This window comes from Lepidochelys olivacea (genome assembly GCF_965140295.1).
Source record: "Lepidochelys olivacea isolate rLepOli2 genome assembly, chromosome: 4".
Taxonomy (NCBI): Eukaryota; Metazoa; Chordata; order Testudines; family Cheloniidae; genus Lepidochelys; species Lepidochelys olivacea.
In genome coordinates, this window is record NC_140414.1 from 104,357,296 (window position 1) to 104,382,178 (window position 24,883).

At 44.2% G+C, this 24,883-nt stretch overlaps 1 protein-coding gene across 4 annotated transcripts in view; it reads right to left on the reverse strand.

Moving 5' to 3' along the window:
• The window catches only part of UBE2K (ubiquitin conjugating enzyme E2 K), a 64,546-nt gene extending 56,672 nt beyond the window's left edge, over positions 1 to 7,874 (reverse strand). The window contains exon 1 of one of the 4 annotated variants that reach the window (XM_084627101.1): positions 7,688 to 7,874. In XM_084627101.1, the coding sequence (XP_084483227.1) occupies positions 7,688 to 7,859 (172 nt within the window). In that variant the 5' untranslated portion in view covers positions 7,860 to 7,874. Of the gene's footprint in view, positions 1 to 7,477; positions 7,502 to 7,687 lie in introns of those variants that run through there. The other 3 variants (XM_084627098.1, XM_084627100.1, XM_084627099.1) reach the window with 3 other exon arrangements.
• Positions 7,875 to 24,883: the final 17,009 nt, after the last annotated feature.

Genomic DNA, 24,883 nt, shown 5'->3' on the forward strand with positions numbered 1-24,883 from the left:
TTCTTGTTTCAGAAGTAACCAGGAGGCAGTCAGTTTAGACTTGATTCCAACTAACAGGGAGGAACTGGTTGCAAATATGAAGGCTGACGGCAATTTGGATTAAAGTGATCATGAAACTATAGATTTCAAAATTCTAAGGGCAGGTCTACACTACCGCTTAAGTGGATATAAAAAGTCACTCTCCTGAGTAACACAAATTACAGCAACCTAAGCGCTGTCCACACTGGCGCTATGTTGGCAGGAGAGCGTCTAGCTCTCCTGTCAGCACAGAGCATCTTCACCAGGCGTGCTACAGCAGTGCAGCTGTGCCAATGTAGTGCTTCTAGTATAGACTAGCCCTAAGCATAAACAACGAGTGAGAGCAGCAGAATAAGTATAACGGACAAAAAAGCATACTATAACAAACTCAGAGAACTGATAGGTAAGTCCCATGGGAAGAAAACCTAAGGGAAGAAAGTTCAGGAAAGCCAGCAGTTCCTGAAAGTGACAATATTAAAGGTGCAACAGCAAACTATCCTGATGCGAAGGAAAGATAGGAAAAATAGTAAGAAGCAAATATGGTTGCATCAGGATCTGAAAATCAAAAAGGAATTCTACAAAAAGAAGAAACAGACAAATTATTACAGTTGAATATAAAAGAATATCACAAGCATGTAGGGACAAAAACAGAAAGGTTAAGGCAAAAACGACTTACAACTACCCAGGGACATAAAGGGCAATAAGAAGAGGTTCTGTAAATACATTACGAGCAAGAGAAAAACTAAGTAAAGCAATGGTCCTCTATTTAGCAGGAAGAAGATCTAATAACAGATGACATCAAGAAGGCTGAGATATATGATGTCTATTTGGCTTCAGTCTTCACTAAAAAGGTTAATGGTGACCAGATACTCAACACAATTAGTATGAACAACAAAAGGGAAAGAATTCAAGCCAAAATAGGGAAAGAACATGTTAAAGAATATTTAGCTGACTTAGATGTACTTAAGTAGACAGGACCACATAAAATTCATATTAGGGTGCTTAAGGAATGAGCTGAAACAATCTCTGAACTGTTAGCAATTATCTGTGTTAATTCAAGGAGGACAGAGTGAGGTCCCAGAGGACTAGAGAAGGACAAGTCTAGTACCTATCTTTAAAGAGGGAAACAAAGAGGACCAGGGGAATTATAAACCAGTCAGCCTAATTTCAATACCTGGAAAGATATTGAACTAATTATTAAACAATCAATTTGGAAACACCTAGAGGATAACACAGTAATAAGCAATAGCCAACATGAATTTGTCAAGAAGAAATCATGCCAAACCAACCTAATTTCCTTACTGAACTGGGTTGCTGGCCTAGCAGATAAGGGGAAGCTGTAGATGTGATATACCTTGATTTCAGTGATGCTTTTGACATAGTCTTCATGACGTTCTCAAAAGCCAACTAGGGGAAGTGTGGTCTAGATGAAAATACTATATGGTGGATGAACAAGTGGTTGAAAGACCATACTCAAAGGGTCATTATGGATGGTATGTTCTCAAACTGGGTCTGAAAGTAACAAGATGAAATTCAATAAAGAAAACTGAAAAGTACCACAAGAACTAGAAGGAAAAAATTAAATGCAAAATGGAGAATAACTGGATAGGAAGTAGGACTACCGAAAAGGATTGGAGAATTACAGTGGATCACAAATTAAATGAGCCAACAATGTGATACAGTTGCAAAAAAGTAATATTCTGGGTTGTATTAACAGGGGTGTCATATGCAAGACACAGGAGATAATTGTCTGACTCAACTCAGTGCTGGTGAGGCCTCAGCTGCAGTACTGTGCCCAGTTCTGAGCATGACACTTTAAGAAAGATGAGGACACACTGGAGTCCACAGAAGAGCAATAAATATAATAAAAGTTTAGAAAACATGACCTATGAGGAAATGTTAAAAAACTGAGCAAATTTAGTTTTCAGAAAAGATGACGGGCGGGGGGAAAGGGGAGAACCTGATAAGTCTTCAAATGTGTAAAAGGCTGTTATACAGAACAGTGATCAAAATTGTTCTCTATGTCCACTGAAGGTGGAACAAGAAGTAATGGGCTTAATCTGCAGCAAGGAAGATTTAGGTTAGATATTAGGAAAAACTTTGTAACTATAAGGATAGTTAAGTACTGAGATAGGCTTCCAAGGAATGTTGTAGAATCCCCATCATGGGAGGTTTTAAAGAACAGGTTAGACAAACACCTGTCAGGGATGGTCGAGGTCAGTGCTTCTCAAGCTATCTGATGTGGGCGACTGGCAATTTTTTTTTTCCAATTTGTGCGTGGACTGGCACCAGTCTGCAGACCACCACTTTGAGTAGCACTGGTCTAGGTAATCTGGTCTTGAATCAGCACAGAAGGGCTGGACTAGATGACCTCTCTACATCCTTCCAGCCTTACATTTCAATATAACATTTCTATCAATTATGATTGAAAATGTTATGGTAGTCCAAATATGAACAAATATATAAGTAATGCAGTGCTGTCTTCCTGAGCCTGAAGACAACATGAGCGAGTGCTTTGGCAGCTGCTCATAGCTTCCCCAGTTAACTCCCATCACTTTCTCAACTGCTATTTAGAAACTGGTGGGCTAGAGTGACACTGGCAAGATTCATCAGGATGCTATGAGCAGAGGCAAACACTGAAGCTATTCACTGGGCAACAGAACCCTAAAAGCATAAGGAAGGTGTACTGTACTGGAAACCCCACATTCCCTACAGCAGTTACTTTCCCCTTTCCCCTAAATCCCCCCCACCAAAAAAACCAGAAGCATTCAAGAAGGAGCTGAACAAAAAAGCTCTCTACCTTTCAGCAACCTGAGTGAGGAAGGGGAAGTTTCAAGTTCATCACCTATGGATTGCCTACATTTGAAAGATATTGCAGATTAAGGTAGACTCTGAATTTAAAGCACAATAGCTTTTCTGAAATAGCTACCCCCTTATTCCAGAATAACCCTGTCCACATGGGGAGCTATTCCAGTTAGTTTCCCGGTGTAGCCAAGCCCCTACTAACTAGAGGCTGACACGAAACATTGGAACCAGGTAGAAAACCCAGCAACTTGCCAGTTGCTAGGAGGGAGCTGAGCTTCTCACCAGCTCCTGAACCTTCCTGGAAGTCCCATCACATCTTTTCTATCAGCCTCTGCCTTGTAGGTGACTAGTAAATGGTTAAAGTCTTCAGAAGATACAAAACTATATTACCTATATATATTATATATTTCATGTAATCATGAAAAGCCTACATTGGATTTGCTAGAGGCAGCACTTCTTGTCAATGGTGGACAAGAAATACTGTTTATTTTTAGATATATAAGAAATAAATCTGAAAAAACTAAGTGAAGTAGTCTCTGTGGCTGATGTAAGGGCAGGGAGACACAGGCACAGAGACTGCGTGAAGAAAGAAAAAATCAACACTGTGTTTAGTGCCGCATACTAAAGCTAGTCCTTCTCAAGAGCTGGAGACACATCTTTCATCCACTGTGCTACCACTACTGGCACTAGGAGGAGCTAGCTTATTCCTCCATCAAAAGTACTCTCCCTTTACTGGCTCCTGGGCCAGCCTCCATCACTTGTCCAGAGAAAAAGAACCAAGAAAGAAAGTAAATCTTGTCATTAAAACAATACGGCAGCTCTTGATAGTGCTAGTAGGTCCTGCACTGAGTAAAGGTGCTGTTTCTCTAGAACAGTCTGTAGTTTTTCACCCTCCTCTCCATTTTCATCAGTTCTCATTTCCTGTGTTTGTCTAATTTAGATTGCAAACTCCTCAATGCTGGGAATGTGTTATTTCTGTAAAGCATATACATCTGTAACACTACATAAATATATTCAATCAGTGGTGGGTAACCTGCAGCCCATCAGGGTAATCTGCTGGCAGGCCGCGAGACAGTTTGTTTACATTGACTGTTCGCAGGCACTGCTGCCCACAGCTCCCAGTGGCCGTGGTTCCCCGTTCCTGGACAATGGGAGCTGCGAGAAGTGGCGCAGACTGGCCGCTGCTTCCCGCAGCTCCCACTGGTCGGGAACGGCAAACCATGGCCACTGGGAGCTGCAAAAGGCTGTGCCTGCGGACAGTCAATGTAAACTAACTGTCTCATGGCCCAGCAGCAGATTACCCGGACAGGCCGCAGGTTGCCCACCACTGTATTAGATCATAAGAGATTCAAAGTGCCTGTTGAACTAAACCTGGTCCTCAAAGTCCTGGTCCTCCAACCTTATTTTTCAACACATACTCCTCACTGAGATTCTTCCTCCTCCACAAACTAAATCCTTAGAGATGGACTGGAGGGAGGGGTGATTCAATTACCTGTTGCACTGCTCCAGCAAGGCTACACTAGAATTATGTAAGATGCCTATTCTACTCTGCTCTCCATCAAAGCTATCCATCATATATGTCAAGTGGAAGAAAATTGGGCTTCTACCCTTACTTGCTTCTTCATGATGTTTAAAGGCAACCTAAAAGGTTTTTGCGCAAAATATATGTTTGTGATATTAGAAATTCTGAAAGTGTACCTTGTAAAACTAATGTGATGGAGAAGTAATGAAATAAAATCACCAGAGAATAGACCGAAAGCTTAGCAACTGAGGCCTTTTCTAGACTAAGATTTAAAGTGTGATGTTAGTTTACATGTGCTAACACATTATAAAGTTTAGTGCAGACAAACTATATTGCCTTTAACAAGTACTAAACTGTTCAAGTTAAAAAATGTGGTAGCAGACACAATAAGGTTTTAACTTGACCAGTTTAATACATGTTAAAGGTAGCTTGTGCTTTGTCTATACTAGAATTTTTAATCACATTTGTTAGCACATAAGCCAACATGTGCTAACATAATACTCTAAATCCTAGTCTAAATAAAGGCAGAGAGAGGGCAAGTTTAAAACTCATTATTGGTCATACCTGTTTAATTCAAATATACTAGGTTAAAAGGATGTCTGCCAAAAATTCAACATCCCACTCCTTTAGTTCAGGTGTGAGAACTCAAAATAAACTAATTAGGCAAGAACAAAAAATACCTTTTTTAAAAAGAATTTTGGGTCCTCACATAAAATAAGCAAAAGAGAGCACAAAATCAATTTAAAAAAATCCTTGGCCCATCAACTTTAAGCCAGGAAGTGAAAGCACGTGAAACCCTAAAAAGTTATCTTAAAGATACACCCAGATTGGCATTTCTAGACAAAGAAACAGGGCATTAGATATGAAAAATATGGCTAGGAAATATACATTTTATAAATCTTTCATTCACCTAAGTTTGAAAATTGTCCTGCATCTTATTTTAAAGATCTCTGAATTGCAGAAGAAATTGAGTATTTGCCCCATCCCCTTCTAAAACTGCCTCTGGCTTGCCCCCACTTAGCTAGGCCCAGAATTCACTGTGGGAAGAACATAAAAGGAAAACTCTGTATGTTCTCTCTCCAAAATGCAATGTGAGAGCAAATGCCATTTGGTGGCATTTATAGGGAAACAGATTGAGTGCCAGTTTTCATGTTCAGCTACAGCTCAGCACACCACTCCAAGAATGTTTAAGTGCAGATAAGATCAGCAACTTCTTGATGCAAGACAATTTTATTTTAAAAGTAACACATTTTAGCTATATGATTTGTGACAACCAATTTTTTTTAAAAAAAAAAAAGTCTGGGATTCAGATTGTCAATGCACAACTCACTTTTTTTTTTTTTTTTCTAAAAAAAAGTTACCTAGCCTCAGCAGTTTCCTCCCTGGACCAGTAATATCTAGTCATCCCTCCATTCTCCTCCTCATATTGAATGTTTTCACACTACAGCTGAAAAAAAAGTTTACTCAGACTTTGAAAAATCAAGCCAAAGTATTCCCAATACAAGTAACCAGAATCAGTTTGCCATTAAACATCCACGATTACATAAATGAACTATGTATTCAGACTACCAGAAGTGTGTAATGTAAACAGTGATTATATATGTACTGATACATTAACTACTAGTAATAGCTGAATACTGGAAAAGAGGTAATGCTCTCTTACATGTTTCATTTAAAAGATAAAGGAATTCTGCAAAAGTAAGGGTTGTATCAAAATTCAGACAACTAGGGGAGTATATATCATAATTTTTTAAATCTTCAACACACTAAATACCTCCAGCACATATATTAAACAAACAGAAATTGAAAACAAAATTGCTCCCTGGTCCCAAGCTTTTTTATAAGAAAAGTCAAAGATCTGACTATGTTTATATCACTGTTGCATACGTTAAGGTTTCTCTTTTCTAAATAATGCAAGGCCAAAATTTGGATCGTTCAGTAAGTGCTTTCTAATAGAAAGGCATATGCAGTCAACTTTAAGCTGTATTGTTCAGAGAAAGTAAACACTACGGGCTATTCTAATTTCAGCACACAAATACACAGCTGACCGCTCAGGATCACTTCTAATTTAGTATTTGGGTTCTGTAATCATTGTGCACTAGAACTCACATTGAAATCAATCTGAATAACACATGCACAACAGCTGTAGAAATTAGGCTTTAAGATTTTCTGGCAAATAGTTTATTTTGAGCTGCATAATAACAACATTGTTAGCACACTATATTCAAAAGCACATCAACTACAGCAATACTAAACATCTTTTCTGTAAGGAACACAAATCCTCAGGAAGTTACTAGCACCTTGGTTTTCCGACTACGAATGTGTCTAATTTGTACAGAGTCTAAACCCATCAGTTTTCAGAGTCAAACTGCACATTAATATTTCACAGGCATACAACATGCCTCATCATCCTCATGAGTATGATCGTGACGACACAGCCACCAAAACCTATCTGCCTAACATTTTGCAATACAGATTTACAGACACAGTGAAAACAGCTCTGATACAATCACTATCAATGCTATTACACAGTCCCTGGAAATAAACTGAAAGTTCTTTATCACTTCCCTAAAATAAGTCAGCTTCTTTTCCCAAATTACTGTACTTCCCTGCTTCAGGGACGATTACATCTGATAAACAGGGCATCCAGATAACTAGGATATCAGGGGGTGGGAGGGCTAAAGCCCTACACACCAAGGTAACATAACCTGGAATAAAAGGAAGCCCCTGCATTAAAGAAATCTATCAAAATAGACTTTTACCTACGTTCATTTAAAAAAAAAAAAAACAACCGTATCACTCTCCGCAGTATCAGTCACACGCTGACCAGGGACCTGGATGAAATGTGACCCCGTGTTATGACCCACCCCTCCTGTCTCTGCCCCATCGCCTTTCAGATCCCATAGGAAAGCCTCTCCCCAGTGCCCCTGCCACGAAATACAGGGATCACCAGCTGTGCCAGTGGGGAGCCGCCGCCCCGCACCCGCGCGCGGCCCGCCTTGTTATTAGGATCCCTTGAGCCTCCCTTTTGGGCCAGACCAACGCCAGGCTGGGTGGAGGAGGGGGCGCTTTACCCTGGGGTTCCCCGGCCTTGCCCAGGCAGCTCGCTCGCTGCCCAGCCGCACTTCCTACCCCTTCCATGCCGGGCCTCTGAGTCCTTCTCCCCGGGCCCCCACCTCCCGCTGCCTGCGGAGGCTCCCCGCGCTGTTGAGTCCCTCATCCCCAAGCCGCCGTTACCCTCCCCCTCTGCCGAGAGGCTGGGACAAACCCTCCCCCCGCCGCGGGAGAAGGGGGGGGGCGGGCAGGCGGGCACACCGTCGGGGAAGGGGGGGAGCCTCTGACCTCCTCGCTCTTCAGCACCTCCTTGAACTCTCGCTTGATCCTCTGCACCGCGATGTTGGCCATCTCCGCAGCCGGCACCCACTCGCCGCTGCCTCCGAGCCGGGCCCAGAGAGCTCCTCCGCTCCCGCTGGATAATTCCCGGCCCCACCAAAATGGCGCCCGCGCCGAGCATGCGCGCTGCGGCCCCCGGCGCCGCCGCTCAGGCGGGGCCACGGCGGCGTGTGCGGCGGCGATGCAGGCTGCAGAGCGGCTACTGAGTGGGGGAGCGCTGGGGTCTGCGGCGGGGAAGGGCTGCGAGAAGCTGCCGGCCTCCCCCTGTCCCTGAGGGGAGGCTAACCCCCCCCCGGTCCTGGGGAGACACCAGGCTCCCCGCTCCCTCTGGCGCCTGGTCCCCGGCCCTGTCACACGAGGAGCCGCTTTCAGTGCCGAGCTCGGGGCGCAGCTAAAGCGCGACGTCCCTGCGGTGACACCCCCTCACAATCCACGGGTCAGAGCTAGGGTCGCTGTGTTGTGATGAAGCAGCTGTGTCATCTCCACTGTAGGTTACCCACACAGCCCTTCAGCCGCTTCGGGGGCCTGTAGAGCTCGCCTGGGAAAGGGCGAACATGCTGCCTGGCTTCCCCTCACAGCCTGGCGTGGACGGGGCGAGGTAGTCGCGGGGCTGAGCGGGCGCTAGGCTCGCCGTCCCTTGTGGCTGGGGAAGAAGGACTCGGGAGGCTACAGCGGGGAAGACTGGGGAAGGGCCATTTAGCGCCCTGCCCTCGGACCAGAGAGCGTGACCCCCAGGGGGCCGGCTGTTCCTGGGCTCCTTCCAGTGAGAGCTCGGAGGAGATGCCTGGCCTGTGGTAGAGGCTCTCTGGAAGAAGTAGGAATGGTTTATGGGCCTTTCCAGGGAGGGGAAGGCCTGTAGGTCATGCCCTGAAAACCTGCCTGGCTTGCCTACAGAACCCTATGAAAGAGGGGCTTTGGGGACTCAGCCCATGATTTTGAAGGGAGCTGGTAACCCAGAGAAACCTGTGTTTTGTTTACTTCTGTTGGTTTTGCTACAAGACTCCAGGAAGACAGAGTAAGGGGCAAACATGTCAGTCCAGTCTGGTGGACCATAGTACTGTGGAACTATACCTCAGAAGGGGTGAACTGTGGTTTAGCCAGAGGGCTAAATTAATATGCTGGCAAAGGGGATGGAGCAGGATCTGACTCAGTGGCTACACCTGATGATAGAAAGGTAGGCCACCGTTATATCAAAATATGCAGGTAGGTATGGAGAACTGCCCACCTAAGATGTGATTTCACTCTTAGGAGTGTGGATCACATGAGTATTAAAGTCTCCCAAGGAAGTGAATGAGTTTCACACAATAAGTTGGACAGCAACTCTTTTAGTAGTATAGGAAGCCAAGGATAGATATGTCACTTCCTGGATGATGCACAATGTGAAAGTTGTACCCTGACAGTTAGAGAATGATTCTCTAGTCTCAGTGATGTTACAAGGAATGGTTTCTTTAGAACTGACAGTGGTGGTTTATGGTTGAACTTACTCGTAACATGGCCATCATTTGTGTGTGCTTTAATTTTTTTGTTTCCAGCAGCACACACACTGTGTTCAGTACTGTACAAAAACTAAAGAAGGCACAGTCCCTGTTGATGAAAGTGTGTGCAGCAAAGTACCATTAAATATAGTTTCTTTTCATGTGCCCTCTTCCTCTGTGATGTGCGTGACTGATGCATAGCATTATGGTCTGTTTTCTTCGAGCTGTATTGCATCAAGTGCATTCTTAGATGCATCTGTTTGTAGAATCAGGTCTTTCTTAAGATCAAATACCTTGCTTTTGACACAATAGGTGAATGGTATTTTACAAATCAAGCTTTTAGTACCTTTGCAGAAAGGATGATCTTGCAGTTAAAGGACACTGGCCTGATAAGAAATCTGGCTTGCTTCCTTTCTGTCTCACACTTCTTGTGTGACCTTGGGCAAGTATCTTCATGCCTCAGTTCCCCATCTATAAAAATGAGGATAATAATGCTTCTCTACCTCACTAGTGTCCTGTGAAGATAAATTAATGAATGTTTATGGGGTGCTAGGGTACTACCTAGGTGACTGCAATAGAAAATAAATACAAATAAACGAAATTAGCATCCTGATTTTAAATGCATCTGCCTTTTCCCACCAATCCACAGTAGTAAGAAGCTGCACTTTTAATTTTCAGCCTTTGCTCCTTAGGGAGCTGAGAAAACATTAACTCCACAAGTAGTCTGAAGTCTTTCTGTTTTTCCCATGAGGTTGCCAGTACTTTCTGGGTGCTGGAAATCCAGTAATATCCATAATAATATAAATGGCAGTGGATTTTGTCTGCTGTGTATGGAACTCTCATTTCCATCTGATGAAGTGAGCTGTAGCTCACGAAAGCTCATGCTCAAATAAATTGGTTAGTCTCTAAGGTGCCACAAGTACTCCTTTTCTTTTTGCGAATACAGACTAACACGGCTGTTACTCTGAAACCTGTCATTTCCATCTGATCATGCACAATTCCCATAGTGTAAACAAACTGATCAAATTAATTCAAATTACTATAGCACCTTTATATAATACCCTCCATTTAATTTGCTGCACTCCTTATCCCTGTTTTCCTCATCTTCCCCCATCCTTTACTCGTTCTCCCTCATCTCCACTCCAGACTCACCTTATGCTTTTCCTGTTCCCTCTCTCAGTTCTCTTAAAGGGGAAAAAGGAAAGAAAAATAAAGATGCTGAATTTAACGGCATTCTGTAGGTTTGGTTGTGGTAAGGTTAATGCAGGAGGGGAATTTGTAGGATTAAATTATGGTTTTTCTGACTACCCATTTTAATGCCTTATCCCCTCCATTTTATTCTATTCAGATTAATGGAAATTTTGCTATTATGACTTCTTGGGGTTAATTTAGAATTATTCAATTATCCTTGGGTTCAGAACATGAAAAAATGCATGTTAATACCAACTTTCCAGTGTGCAACTTTAGGCTCTGATCCTACAAATGCTTGTGCACATGTTTAATTTCAAATACATGAGTAGTCTCATTGGACAAAGTTAAACACATGAATAAATGTTTGCAAGATTGGGTTATTAAGGACTCAGTTTTCCAGTAGAGTCTGCATGGATGTCCACTCACAACTCAATGGGTTTAAGGGCCATCTACATATATTCCTTTGCAAGATTAGCCCTTAAAATGTTATTTCCACTTTTCTAATCTCACTAGTACAGAGTTGTTGAAAACAGTTTAATATTTCTTCACTTCCTTCTGACACTTTAGGGATTAAGTGATAAGTAAAGGTGACCTTCAAGGATTTATTTTAAAAATTCTGTTTGCCCTCTTTTGCTTCTTTATGCTAAATAGTGAGGCCTGACAATTCTCCTCCCCCCTTGCTTTTTAGCTTAGAAAAATCAGGAATATGAAATCCAGTCTTCCCTGGTTTTGCTGGCAGACTTCTTGTAAGAGAGAGGGATACCTCAGGAGATACATACTGTGACTTCACACACTTTAGTAAAAGGAAGAAGTATTGACTCTTTAACGAAGACCTAGAACAGGTCTAGGCTACAAATTTTTGCCAGCATAGCTGTGTTATTCAGGGTGTGATGAGATGTGACTTCTGACTGACATGGCTGTGCTGGCACTGTAAACACAGTTATACATGTATAACTGTTTTTGACAGTATAGCTTATTTCACTTGTGGAGGGGGAAGCTGGAATAAACTATACTGGCAAAAGCACAGCTTGGCAGTATAAACTGCATCCACACTAAGTGTTTTGCTGATATAAGTATCAGGTACTCCCCAATGTAGACCTAGCCATGGTTTTGATTTTTGTATTGTTAGCTTCATCTATGCCCAGAGATGGAATAGTATTACTGGCTGCAGTAGGGCTTTTATACAGCATGGTATGTTCATTTTATATCAAAAGTTATTTAAAATCTTTATTAAAGACAAATAACACAAAATCCAACATGGGTGCAGAATCCTTGAGCTCTTCTTTATAATCCTTATCCCACATCCTCTCCCTCTTTTTGTTATCCCTCATCTTCTCTTTTTTCATATATATTAAGCTCTTCAGGCCAGAGGCTGCCTTCTTATTTGGGTGTAAAACATCTCTAGCACATTTTTGGGTACTGTAAAAGTAGTAATTAACAATAACTGTGCAGATCTCTATCAAGCCTTCTTAAAACTACACTACCCACTTGAAGTGAAAAAACAGATTGACAGAGCCAGAAGAGTACCCAGAAGTCACCTACTACAGGACAGGCCCAACAAAGAAAACAACAGAACGCCACTAGCCGTCACCTTCAGCCCCCAACCAAAACCGCTCCAGTGCATCATCAAAGATCTACAACCTATCTTGAAAAATGATCCCTCACTCTCACAGATCTTGGGAGACAGACCAGTCCTCGCTTACAGACAGCCCCCAACCTGAAGCAAATACTCTCCAGCAACCACACAACAAAAACACTAACCCAGGAACCTATCTTTGCAACAAAGCCTGATGCCAACTCTGTCCACATATTTATTCAAGTGACACCATCATAGGACCTAATCACATTAACCACTCCATCAGGGGCTCATTCACCTGCACATCAACCAATGTGATATATGCCATCATGTGCCAGCAATGCCACTCTGCCATGTACATTGGCCAAACCGGACAGTCTCTATGCAAAAGACTAAATGGACACAAATCTGACATCAGGAATCATAACATTCAAAAAACGGTAGGAGAACACTTCAGCCTCTCTGGCCACTCAGTAAAAGGTTTAAGGGTGGCAATTTTGCAACAGAAAAGCTTCAAAAACAGACTAAGGAGAAACTGCTGAGCTTCAATTAATGTGCAAACTAGATACCATTAACTTGGGTTTGAATAGAGACTGGGAGTGGCTGGGTCATTACACATATTGAATCTATTTTCCTATGTTAAGTATCCTCACACCTTCTTGTGAACTGTCTAAATAGGCCATCTTGATTATTGCTACAAAAGGTTTTTTCCTCCTGCTGATAATAGCTAATCTTAATTAATTGGCCTCTACAATTTGTATGGCAACTTCCACCTTCTCTGTATGTATGTGTATATATATTTCTTACTATATGTTCCATTCTATGCATCCAATGAAGTGGGCTGTAGCCCACGAAAGCTTATGCTCTAATAAATTTGTTAGTCTCTACGGTGCCACAAGTACTCCTGTTCTTCATGCAGTCAAGTCTATCAAATGGAGTTCCTCCTATGGCAGCTTCTGTTTCAGATAAAATCATAATCAAGTTGGCAACTTTGTGACTCAAGTGATTCAAAGATCTAGAGTCAATAGAGTATTAGTTCACAAAAATAATTGGTTGTATAAGTCTACCCAGTTTAAGCTGTCATCTGAACTTTCCTGTTGTTCGTCCTATAGGTTGCAATGTCCTGGTTTGTGTACAAGTGTAACACTGCCCTCTACTGGATGGAATATGTCAGATGTGCCTGGTGATGTAAAATACCTAGAGCATTCTGTTGACTGAGCTAAAGTAGCCCTGCTACTACTAAGCCATCCGGTCTGTCTTGTGAGACAGTTCAGAGAGAACTACAGGAGTCTTGCAGTCAGAGAAAAATCAAAAGAAAAGGGATTATTTGATTTTCACTATATGGAAGTGAACCATACAGTACTACCAGCTACACTTATTCTAAGTTTACACCGGATAACAACCTCCAACTTAAACAGCAAATGATAAATAATCCTTATGCAAAGAAATTTTCTAGAATGAATAATAGTAGCACACTGCTGCTATTTACATATTGAGCCTAAATGCAAGTTTTCATTAGAAAATGCTGCTCTCATCTAGATCTTTCATCATTTGGCTACCTCCCTGCCTTTAGCTTCTAAATCAATCTGTTACACATGAAAACCAACAATATCAAGCAGCATTATTGTTTTCTTAAAGGTTTATTTTCCTGCCATTTGTGGGGGATAGAAAGTGACTCCTACCATTGTAGCAAAAATTATGGATACTGACTTCTTTCTACCAGCAACATGACCAAAAAAAAAAAAAAGGACAGGTGCCTTCTTAGGGATCCTTTAAGAAGCAAACTTAAAATATTAATGATACATTTCAGGGCCTGAAAGAACTAAAAGTTATATAGATACTGAAGTAATGATGGAAGAGAAGTGAGGATTTGGCCATTATCACAAAACAAATTCACCACAATCCATTGGTACTGTATTACATACCATTTGGAAACATTCACCCCTGTGAGCTAAGTATTTGTACTGGTATAAGTATTTTCTGTATTGCTAGTGTTACCATCTAATAAATTTTAAAACTTATATAGTGTTACATTTTAAAACCCTTGTGATGTTTAAAAAAAAATTACAATCTCCCTATGGGATACATAGGTTTTGATCTCATTTTATCCCCTCCTAGCATCCTTTGGTAGAGTCCAGTAGGATGCATTGGGGGTGTGACTTGAAAGCACTGTACTCTACTAAAGCATGCGAAGTCACAAAATATATCTCTTGAGACATCCCTTTCTCTCACAATAAGTCCTTAGGGATGCTCTGTTTTGCTGTCTTGCCCTGTTAATAATGTTGCATATGTCCTCTTCCCCTTCCTGGTACTGCTTCTGCACACCAGAAAGCTATCTTAGAGAAGGTAAGAGCCTAGTTTTGCAAGGCGTGGAACTGAAGATGCTCAACCCCTCACATGATTAGGCCCCAAATGATTTGCCAAATGTCACATGCTAAGTCAGCAGCAGAGCCAGGGTTAGAAATAAGGAATATCTGGCTCTTTGCTTTGTGATTATTACTTCTCTGTTTAAAAATAACTTTTTGCATTTTCCAGTTGCCCTGAAATGTACTGTCTGCCTTACAAAGCAAGTAAAGACATGGTCCCTGGTCAACAGGACACAATTAGTTAGGGTAATGAGAGGAGGGAAGGGAAGGACAAGAATGAGAGTTATAGGATATGACTATTCCGTCAGGCACAGGGGGGCATGGATCAGTGTTCACATTGCACTCCCCATCAGTACCTGGCCCAAGCTGGGGATGCTGATGATCCAACTAGCAGACCAGATTCAGTGATGAATCCTGGTCACATGACACCTGAGGCACATTGCACATCCGCTAAGACGAAGTCAGGCAAATACACATCTTAATGGTTCTGTTGTTGGTTTTTGTTTACCTTTCCTCCCCCTCATCCATAATAGGCAAAATGGCAGAAGTGATTTTTTTTTTTTTTAAAAGGAGGAATTGAAATGAAATGAGGGAGGTGACTTAGCCAACAGGTTTGGAGGGCAGTATTTAGGCATAAGAGACAGCCTGAAAGAAGACAAAGACCTTTGTAAGAGAAGGGATATCAAGGCTGAAATCAATTAGTGTGGGAGTGATGTGCAAAAGACCCACAAATCATAAATGTAGTTAGGCATTGTGCCATATCATCCTTGAAGACTAGAAGAAGTTAGAATTTAATGTGCATTGTAGTAGGTATCCCGTGATGTCTCTTCGGAGGGGAGTGACACAGTGGAAAAGACGGATGGTTTGGCAGCAGTATTTTGGATGAACTGGTTGGGGTTGAAGCTAGGGTGCATTACAGAATGCTGTAGAATAAGAATGTGGAGGTGGGACTGGAATAGCAAAGGATGCTACAGTTCAAAATTGAAGAGCATTGGTAGATCTGCATGGAAATCTGGAGTAAAGAATCAGTTTTCAGACAATAGATGCAATCACAATATAGTCACATTTACATAACACTAGAACTAGATCCCTGGTCCATCAGCATTCAAAACAGATTTCTATTCCTTAAACTTAAAGGAGAGCCATAGGTATGTATTAACAGATTAAGACACTGTCTACAACAGCAAAAAACTTCCCCCAGCAAAGAGTTTATAATTTAAAAGGCATAAATAAGTACAATACAAATAGTAATGAACAACATGGTATGTGAATGTGCAGGTAGACTTCACGGACTATGTGGCTTTCTCAAGTGAATTGAAGGGAAAGCAAGTGTATTCCAGGGGAATCAAACATCTAGTGTTGTGAAACCCTCTATGAGATTCTATATCCTGTAATGCACAAAGATCTGAATTAAAATTTTGCAACAGTCCTTAGAATTTTCCTTAAAAAAATACTTTAAAAAAAATCTAGAAGTGTACTCATTTTGTTCAGTCTACTAATCTTGTAGTCTGTTTTAAATTTCAGAAGCACTTACCACAGTAATTTAAATTTTAAATTACAGCTGGCATTTCTGAGCCGGTTTCTAGTGGCAACCATCTTGCTAAAAAGGCAATTATCTGTGATGGTAGGAATCAAATCTTCATCTGGTGTAAGTCTTTTGTAAGATCATGTAAATTTACAAAAATGTGGGAAAATGTATATGTTGGTTTTTTTTATAAATTAGTAAAGTTTTGGACCTTGTTGCTTGCATTAAGATCATCTCATCCTGAAAGTGACATGGAGGAATCTAAAAAAAATTTGTTGGGAACACTGATTACATTTATGTATGTAAATAGTAGCCTAGATCATCTGTATTTTGGAAAATAGGACAGTCCTGTATAAAAACTCCCCATTGATCTTATTGTGTTGGCTAAAACTAATTAGTAATACACATTGCGCACGCACTGTGGGAAAGAGACTGAGAGACCTTCCCCATCGGGCCGTATGAACTGGAACCGTAAACCCACTGAACATTAAACCCCACCAAATGAGGGTAGACCCATCCCCACCCCCGTATTCACTCACTATGCCCAGCATACTGAACATAGCCATTGTGTGGATAACTTACCCCATATCTTGATGTCTGTACTCTGACCGGTTAAACTTTTCCCCCAGTCGGGGAGATTGCAGATTATTATGTGATCCTTGCTCCACCAGCTCCTAAATTGAATTTTGCACCCCCTGATAATCTGTACCTTATCCCCCGACAACCAGAAACTTCTATGCTTGAACTCTGTACCGTTCCTTATTTCAACATTATCATGAATTCTCTCTCAGGCAAAACTCTTTTTGAAATTAATGGGAGTTTTGTCTCAAAACAAACTAAAAACTGAGCCAAGAATTCAGAATTTGACTACAGGGTTATTGTTGGGGGTTTGTTCTAATACTATATTAAGAATACATTTAGAATGGTGTGTGTATGTATGTATGTCACATACATCTTCTAGTGGCTGCTACTTGTGGATGCATACACAGTAAGTGGCTTTACGAAAAAAATAGTGATATGTTGCTGTGATTTTGTTTAAAGGTTTTGAATGGTGCTTGGTACTGGGGCAACTTAAATTAACTAAAACAACTGTTATTTTGTATCTGCAGTCAGAATTCACCCTTAAGAGCTTGAATTTTAGTGGAATTGAGTTCCAAGATAGCTCAGTCACTTTCAGGATGAGCCAAAGAGCCAAATAACGCAAAAAAACCATACAATCCACAAATCCTTTTGCAAGCTGAAAAACAGGGAGTATCCTGGTGGGTAAGAAAGCAGAACATCTTATACAAAGTGGGAGTTATGCCAAATAAGCCTTACACAGCAAGTACAAAATTATTAAAGTGAACCCATTACTAGATACAGAAGAAACTTTTAACATAAAGATAGGATAGGCAGACTTAATCCATATAGGAAATATAATTTTTGAACATTGTATGAATAGAATATAACTGGAAGATCTACAGACAAAAATTACAATTGTTAGTTCTTGATGTGACAAAAGCATTGATTAAAATGTCAACCACCTTGTGGCCAGATATTTTCTTTCAAGTATTAGCAGTGTTGAAAGAGGACCTAGACTGAGTTGTTTCAACTTCTCTGACCTTTGAAAGTAAAATTTACAACCCTCTGTATTAAAACTGTGTCTCAAACAAAGCTCTTCTCAAATATAGTTTACTTAGTTTTAGGCCATGTCTCTAACCACTTTCTTCCTGAGTCCTTTGGTTTATCACCGATTCCGTTCAAATATCTTATCCACATGTTCTCATGGTATCCCTTGTACATCCTGAAGACTAACATATCCCCTCTTAAACACCTTTTCTCCAGTAAGAACAATCCTTGTTCTTATAGCATTGTTGCATAGGTTATCCTCATAATCTCAGGATCCTGAAAAAGGCATGAGAGGAGATTACTAATCCAATAACCGATTTAACAGTTACTTGAAGAGAGGGGAGGTGCCATGAAAGAACTGGAGATAAACAAAAGAAAACATAATCCTAATCTTTGAGGAGAGAGAATAGGGAGGAGCAAGTAACTGTCTCATCCATAGCAGGCTAAATTGTAGGTGTTAATTAGGGACGAGATCACAAATAGAATTTATAAATTTCAGTTTAAAACAATATTACCAGTCTGGTGTTGAGACCAAGTCCTATCATTATTACTCCTGTGGGAATTCTGTGACAAAGAATTAAAAATTATGCACACAATATTTTAAAATTCTGCATTTTTTGTCAAAATAATGCAATATAATCCGGCTAGTTTAAATTTTGGTAATTTATTTAAACTACAATACAATGGATGGAGAATGGGAGCGAGGTGCATTGGAGGAAATCAACCTCCTTCTGTCTAATAGTAATATAGCTAGTATTGACTCTTTACTTCTAATTATTAGTCAACAAATATATGCAGCTATATGCTCAGTGTTACATCACAGGCAACTGAAGATCAAGTGATGGCTGGGGACTCAAACTCACAATTTATACTGGCTACTGACCATCTCCAAAATGGTCAGTAGTAAACAGTTCATGGAGCACATTTTGTTAGGAAGTTTTTTCAGACCAAAAATTTAGACCAGTTCTAATCCCTAAAGCACCATAAGCATTTATAAGGCCATACTGTCCTGTACAATAAGGCTCCTTTCCACCACTCCGGTAATGTAAAGGAGCCTTAAATTTTTACACCTGTTTTATACTCCTGGGGGAATTCACTAAGAACAATGGGAACAATTCACTAAGCAGGCAGGCTGCTACATTCTCCTTTACCAGAGGAAACAGAGCCTGCCCTGCGCCTACATTTTCAGAAATACCCCAAAGCCCTGCCCCTCTATGTTGAGTGTGCTGCAATAGTGAGCAAGAGGGACAGAGTGGCTCTCTCATACACATGACTACCTAACCCCCCCCACCAGCCATGATTTACGTCTCTACCAGCTGCTCTGGGTGCCCAAACCGACCTGTCTGCACTGCTAGGGCATGGGCGCATGACCACTCTTGCAACTTCTGTCAGAAGTCATTTTTCTGCAGATAAGCAAAGAAATCTGTGGGAGCCATGAATTCTGCGCACACGCAGTGATGCACAATTCCCCCAGGAGTACATTATGTAAGCAGGGGAATGGTCCCACTATTTGGGGGAACTTTCCTGGCTTATACACTACCCTGGTGAAATTGGCTAGTGAAAGGATCTGAGTCCTTGCTCCCACTCCCTTTACCCAGATCCCTGCCCGACCTCGAGGAGTTACCTTCGACTCTCCAGTGTGGCAGAGTCCTCATAACCCTGACAAGGTTGGGACCAGGATTCCTGGGGGTTTGACCCCCAATCTTACAGTCACTTACGACAGGGGCTAGTGTGTCCTCACTTCGGGGTACTCTCTGCACTGTGGAAGCTTCACTGACACACTGATCATTGCATATGGTTCAAGCAAATATAATTTAACAGAAATCCATTTAAAAAATGAAAAAAAATGGGAAAGGTTAAAGAAAAATACATAACCCTGCTCTGTCGCACAGGGATATCACAAACAGCAGTTTCTGGAATACAAGAGAAGTTCATAGTCTGTCCCTCACATGTCCCAGGCCTCCTTCTCAGGCCCTGGCTGTGCTGCAGGAATGCCATGGCTCAGGCACTTGCTCAGACTCTGGACACACACCCTCAGACTCTAGGTGGCAGGACCCTTTCCAGCATTGGCCCCCCTCTTGGGGTTACAATCCATGCCACTCAAGTCTAACCTCCCAGGCCTCTTGCCTGGGAGCATCTCCCTGCATTGGGCCCTCTGCCCAGGGTTCCCATCGCTCTTCCCAGCTGCTAACTGCACCCAGCTCCAGCCCCAGCGCTGCTGCTGGAGGTCTGCTTCCAGCCCCCTGGGCTGCTCCTCTGGCCAGCGTAGCTCTGTGTCTCAGCTCAGGCTCGTGCTCTCTCCTTAATTTGGCTCTGCTCTGGCCCAGGCAGTTCCAGCTCACACAGAGAATGGGACCCCTGACTTCCTCATTAGCCTGCCGGCCCTCTCAATCAGGCTGACCTGGAGCTTCGGCCTTGCCCCATTGTCCCTGGGGACTATCAGGGTCCTGGTTACCTACAGCCCTTCCCCCTTTTTTTGGTACAGGGAGCTAGCCAACCAAACCCACCCACCCACTACGTTTTAGTAAGAGGTCAACAGTTCCCTTAAATAAATAAATATTAGATCTATCTATAATGCTGTGATAACTGAGCTCCTGATCAAGACTGAAAAAGTCTGACATTTTCTAAATTTTCAAGTTTCTTGTAATTGTCATGCAAATAAATGATTTAAGATTTCAGTTAGTTGGCTGTATGATTACAATACTCTTTTCTAATATTATTCAATATTTTCTTTTGAAATAGGAAAATTTTTCCTGATCAACAAATAAAATGATCATACTGCAAAGCCAACAATAACTGGACTGATGCTTTGTTTACTCATTTATATATGCGTAAGACCTGTTGTATTCATTTAGATGTAATATATGTGCCAATATTGTTAACAACCCATCACTGTCCAACATTAAACAGTGTTAAATAAGGTCCTGGGTTTGTTATACAGAGACCTCAGCCTACTCAGTACTATGGTGCAAACACCATTAAAAATCCATTTGACGTTTATTAAAAGATACAGAAAAGGAAATAGTTAAAGCATTTAAAATCTAAAACATTCCTTGTTCCTTTTTCCGTTAGCTGAAGAAAAAAAATTTGACAGTCTTTTAGATGGCACTAAAGAGAAAGGACTAATTGTCCTTTTGGGTGAAAGAAAGGACATTCTTTGATATGGGCTAGAGTTGCTGCTGCTGTTAAAGTCCAATCCCGTTTCATCCTAGATGGTGTCTAGGATTCAGTTGGAGCATCTGTACAGGTGCTGATGTCATTTGGGTCCCTCTCTGGCCCAGTCTGCTCAGGACATCTCTCAGGGTGATGGAGGCCCTGGTTCTCAGGAGACAGTGGGGTGGCAGCTGCGGCCATGATAGTGAAGTTTGCTCCAATAGCCAATTTTTCTCCTCAAAGTCTTTTTCTTTAAGGACCCTCAACATTCACCACTGAATTGGTGCCTCCTCCTGGTACTCTGAGGATTAGCTTGAGGCCGATATCCCCTCACCTCCAGTCCACAGTTTGCACACTGTCACTGCTGTCCTCCTAAACAGGGGCAGCGAGTTGTATGGGCCTGTGGTGCCCAGCCTCCAGCAATATTCAGGGCCCAGGCTCCACCAATGTTTGGGGCCAGGTCTCTCTCCTGGCCCTGCCTGCTGCTCCCCTAAGTGTCCCCTGGACCCCACTTGCTGCCCTCATGCATCTCTCCTGGGTCCTGGAGCCTCTCTGCCTCTCCCCTGCAGCTCCATGCAGACTCCACTCTGCTGGCTCCCGGTATCAACTGCTGCCGCAGGGTCCTAGCACCCCCCCCTCCATCCACTAGTGGCAGGGCAGGCCGCCCTTCCACCTCTGACCCTTACATTTTCTGGCAGGACCCTCCATCAGCACAAAGGGCCCCCCTGCCCACAGTCACTGCTCCTGCCCCATGCTGGGCAAGGGGCAGCCCCATCCCCAGTGAGGCTACAGTGAGGGGCAGCAGCAGGGGCAGAGGTGCATATGTGATGGCAGCCACCCCCAGCACCTACCACAGGGGAAGCAAGGGGGCTTCCTGGACCTGAGAGGGGCCCTAGGAGCACATGCAGTGATGTGGGATGAGTGTGCTGCCATGGGGGAAGAGGGGGGCCCCTCCCCCAGAGCTCACTGCTGCTGGGAGGCAGAGGGCTGGGGGGAGTCCTCCTGTCTGGCCCCAGCCTGGGGGCAGCCTACCTGCACCCCAAACGCCTCAGCCCAACCCCAGAGCCCACACCCCCAGCCACAGCCCTGACCTCCCCACACCCCAACCCTCTGCCCTAATCCTGAGCCCCCTCCTGCATCATGAGCTCCCCAGCCCCACCCCACAGTCCTCACCTCCTCTGCCCTAACCCCAAGCCTCCTCCTAAACCCCTCATCCCCACCCCTGCACCTCTCCAACAGCTTGCAACTCCTTCCTCCTCTGATCCCCAAACTCCCTCCCACAGTCTGCACTCCCTCCCCCTTCCCACACACCCCCAAACTCCCTCCCAGAGCCTGCAATCCAATCCCCTGCCCCAGCCCAGGGCCTGCACCCCAGACCTCCTCCCCCCAACCAAACTCCCTCACAGAGCCTTAGGCAGGTGGGGGGGCAGGTACTGGGCACCACCAAAATTTCTACAAACCTGCCACCCCCTACTCCTAAAGCCTCTCTCGCAGCATCAGGAACCACAGCATCCTCTTCGTGACTCAGCCCTCCAGCCATGTCACTACCTGTGTTCCCCTCTTCCAGAGGAGTTTAGCTACTCAGTAGTCCCAGGCAGCCCTCTGGCTCACTACCTCACTGCCTCTCACCTGAGAGGTGGTAGGGAAACCCAGGCCTGCCCTCTTCTCCTGGTTCTAGCCCAGGGACCCTCAGCTCAGCAGTCTGGGATTTCTCTCTCTCTGGCCTCACTGCTCTATCCCTGAGCTTCTTCCTATTGCTAGGTCCCTTTTTCTTCCTGGGCCTACCAATTCCCTAAGCCTCCTCCCTCTTTTAGGGTTGCCAGGTGTCTGGTTTTTGAGTGGAATGCCCAGTCCCTGGGGGCTCCAGTCAGCACAGCTGAACAGGCCACTAAAAGTCTGGCTAGCGCAGAGCTAGCAGGTTCTGTGACCAGCTCCGCATGGCGCCCAGGAAGCAGCTGGCATGTCCCTCTGGCTGCTAGATTTAGGGGTGGCCAGGGGAGCGCAGTGTACTGCCCTTGCCTGCAGACACCGCTCCAAGTACTGATACTGCAGCTCCTATTGGCTGGGAACCATGGCCAATGGGAGCTGCGGGGACAGTGCCTGTGGGAAGGAGGGAGCCTCCTGGCTCCCCTTCTGCCTAGGAGCCACAGGGACATATCACCATTTCCTGGGAGCTGTGCCGACTTCCTCTGTCCTTGAGAAATGCTGGGGCCTCCAGAGGTCAGCACCACCTGGAGCCTGCACCCCAAACCCCCCTCCTACAGCCCAACCCTCTGCCCCAGCTCAGAACCCCCTCCTACACCTAAGCTTCCTCCCAGAGCCCACACCCCAACCCCCTGCCCCAGCCCTGAGTCCCCTCCTGTATTCCAAACCCCTCAGCCACAGCCCAGAAACCCCTCCTGCTTCCCAAACCCCTAATCCCCAGCCTCACCCCAAAGCCCACACCACCAACTGGAGCCCTCACCCCCCCACCTGCATCCCAACTTCTAGTCCCCTCCACACCCTGATCCCATCATTTCTGTCCCCACTCCAGTTACTGCACCCCCAGCCCAGAGCCCATACCCTCTCCCACACTCAAATCCCTAGCCCAGAGTCCCCTCCTGTGCCCCAGCCCCACCCCAGAGTCCACACCTCCAGCCAAAGCCCTCATCCTGCACCCCAACCCTCTCCCCCAGGCCAGTGAAAATGAGCAAGGGTCGGGGAGAGCAAGCAACAGAAGGAGACAGTGAGCAGGCTTGGGGGTGGGGCCTTAGAAAAGGGCTGGGGAAGGGGTGGGACATCAGGGAAGGGGTTGGGCAGGGCAAAGTATTCCATTTTCTTCCATTAGAAAGTTGGTAACCTTACCCTCTTCCCAAGGAGTGACTGCAGTCTCCACTCACTGTCCCCTGGGAGTGTCTGCCTTTTCCCAGTAGCCCCTTCTTTTTCAACTCCTGGGCTTTATAGGCCGTGCCTATACCTGAGCCTCCTTAATCAGCTACTTAATGGGTTAATTAGCTCATCTGGCCTGCATTCAACCCTGCAGGGTGAGTGTGGGGTAGTCACCCCATCACGGACCTACAAAGGGAATGGTGGGTGGAATGGTCCACCCCCTCATTATTTTGTCTGCCAATTAGGCGTAGCTTCTGACACATCAATTTTGGTTTGCTAATTTCTGGTTCCACATTTTTCTTGTTTACCAAGCATAAGCTTAACACAGTCTTTGAGTTTTATCAGTAGGCCTTTTTGTTTGGACTAATTCAGTTTTTGTATCTCCCTTTTGTACCTTTTTCCATCAACATTTGTTGTTATAGGTTATTGTGACATCTTATGAATAAGGCTGTGAGTCTTTCACGAAGGTCATGGATTCCGGGACCTCTGTGACTTCTACAGTGGCTGGTGTGGCTAACCCCAGGGCCACCGGAGCAGCTGAGGCAGCCCAGGGCCAGCTGCACCAGCTATTGCTTGGACAGCCCCAGGCAGCTGGTCCTGGGCACTGTCCAGGAGCAGCAATGGTGGGGCCCCGGGCCGCCTCCTGCCCGGAGGAGCAGGGGTGGTGGGGTGCTTCCCCCTGCTCAGAGCAGCCGTAGTGGCAGAGCCCCGGGCCACACACCCCCCCCCCCACCCGGAGCAGCAGTAGCGGTGAGGTCCTGGGGTGCCATCCCCTACCTGGAGCAGTAGGAACAGCAGGGCTCAGGGGTGCTGCCCCCTGCCTGGAGCAGCAGGGGTGGTGGGGTGCTTCCCCCTGCTCAGAGCAGCAGCGGCTGCAGGGCCCCAGGCCACCTCATCTGGAGCAGCAGCAGTGACAGGACCCCGGGCCGCCCACTCCCCAGAAGCAGCATTGGCAGGACCCCAGAGCCCACTCAGCAGCAGTGGGGCTCCACAGCGGCTCCACCCCCAGAGCAGCAGCATCTGCGGGAGTGCCCTCCCACCCCTAAGATTTAGTTAGGGGTGTTTTTAGTAAAAGTCATGGACAGGTCACAGGCAGTGACTTTGTTTATTTATTTATTAATGACTTTTACTAAAAATACCCATGACTAAATCATAACTTTTTACAGTAAACTTGTAAATTATGGTAAATTTGTAGGCTTAATGATTGCAAAAGGCCCATTATACTTACTGGATATCTCATATTTTTCAGTTTATTTACTTCAGCTTAGTATCAGTGTCACTGTGGTGGGGAGAGAAGGTCTGTCTTATGCAGTACACAATGCTAGTTACTCCTGGGGGAATTTTCTGCCACTGCATGTGTGCATAATTAATGAGCCGTGAATA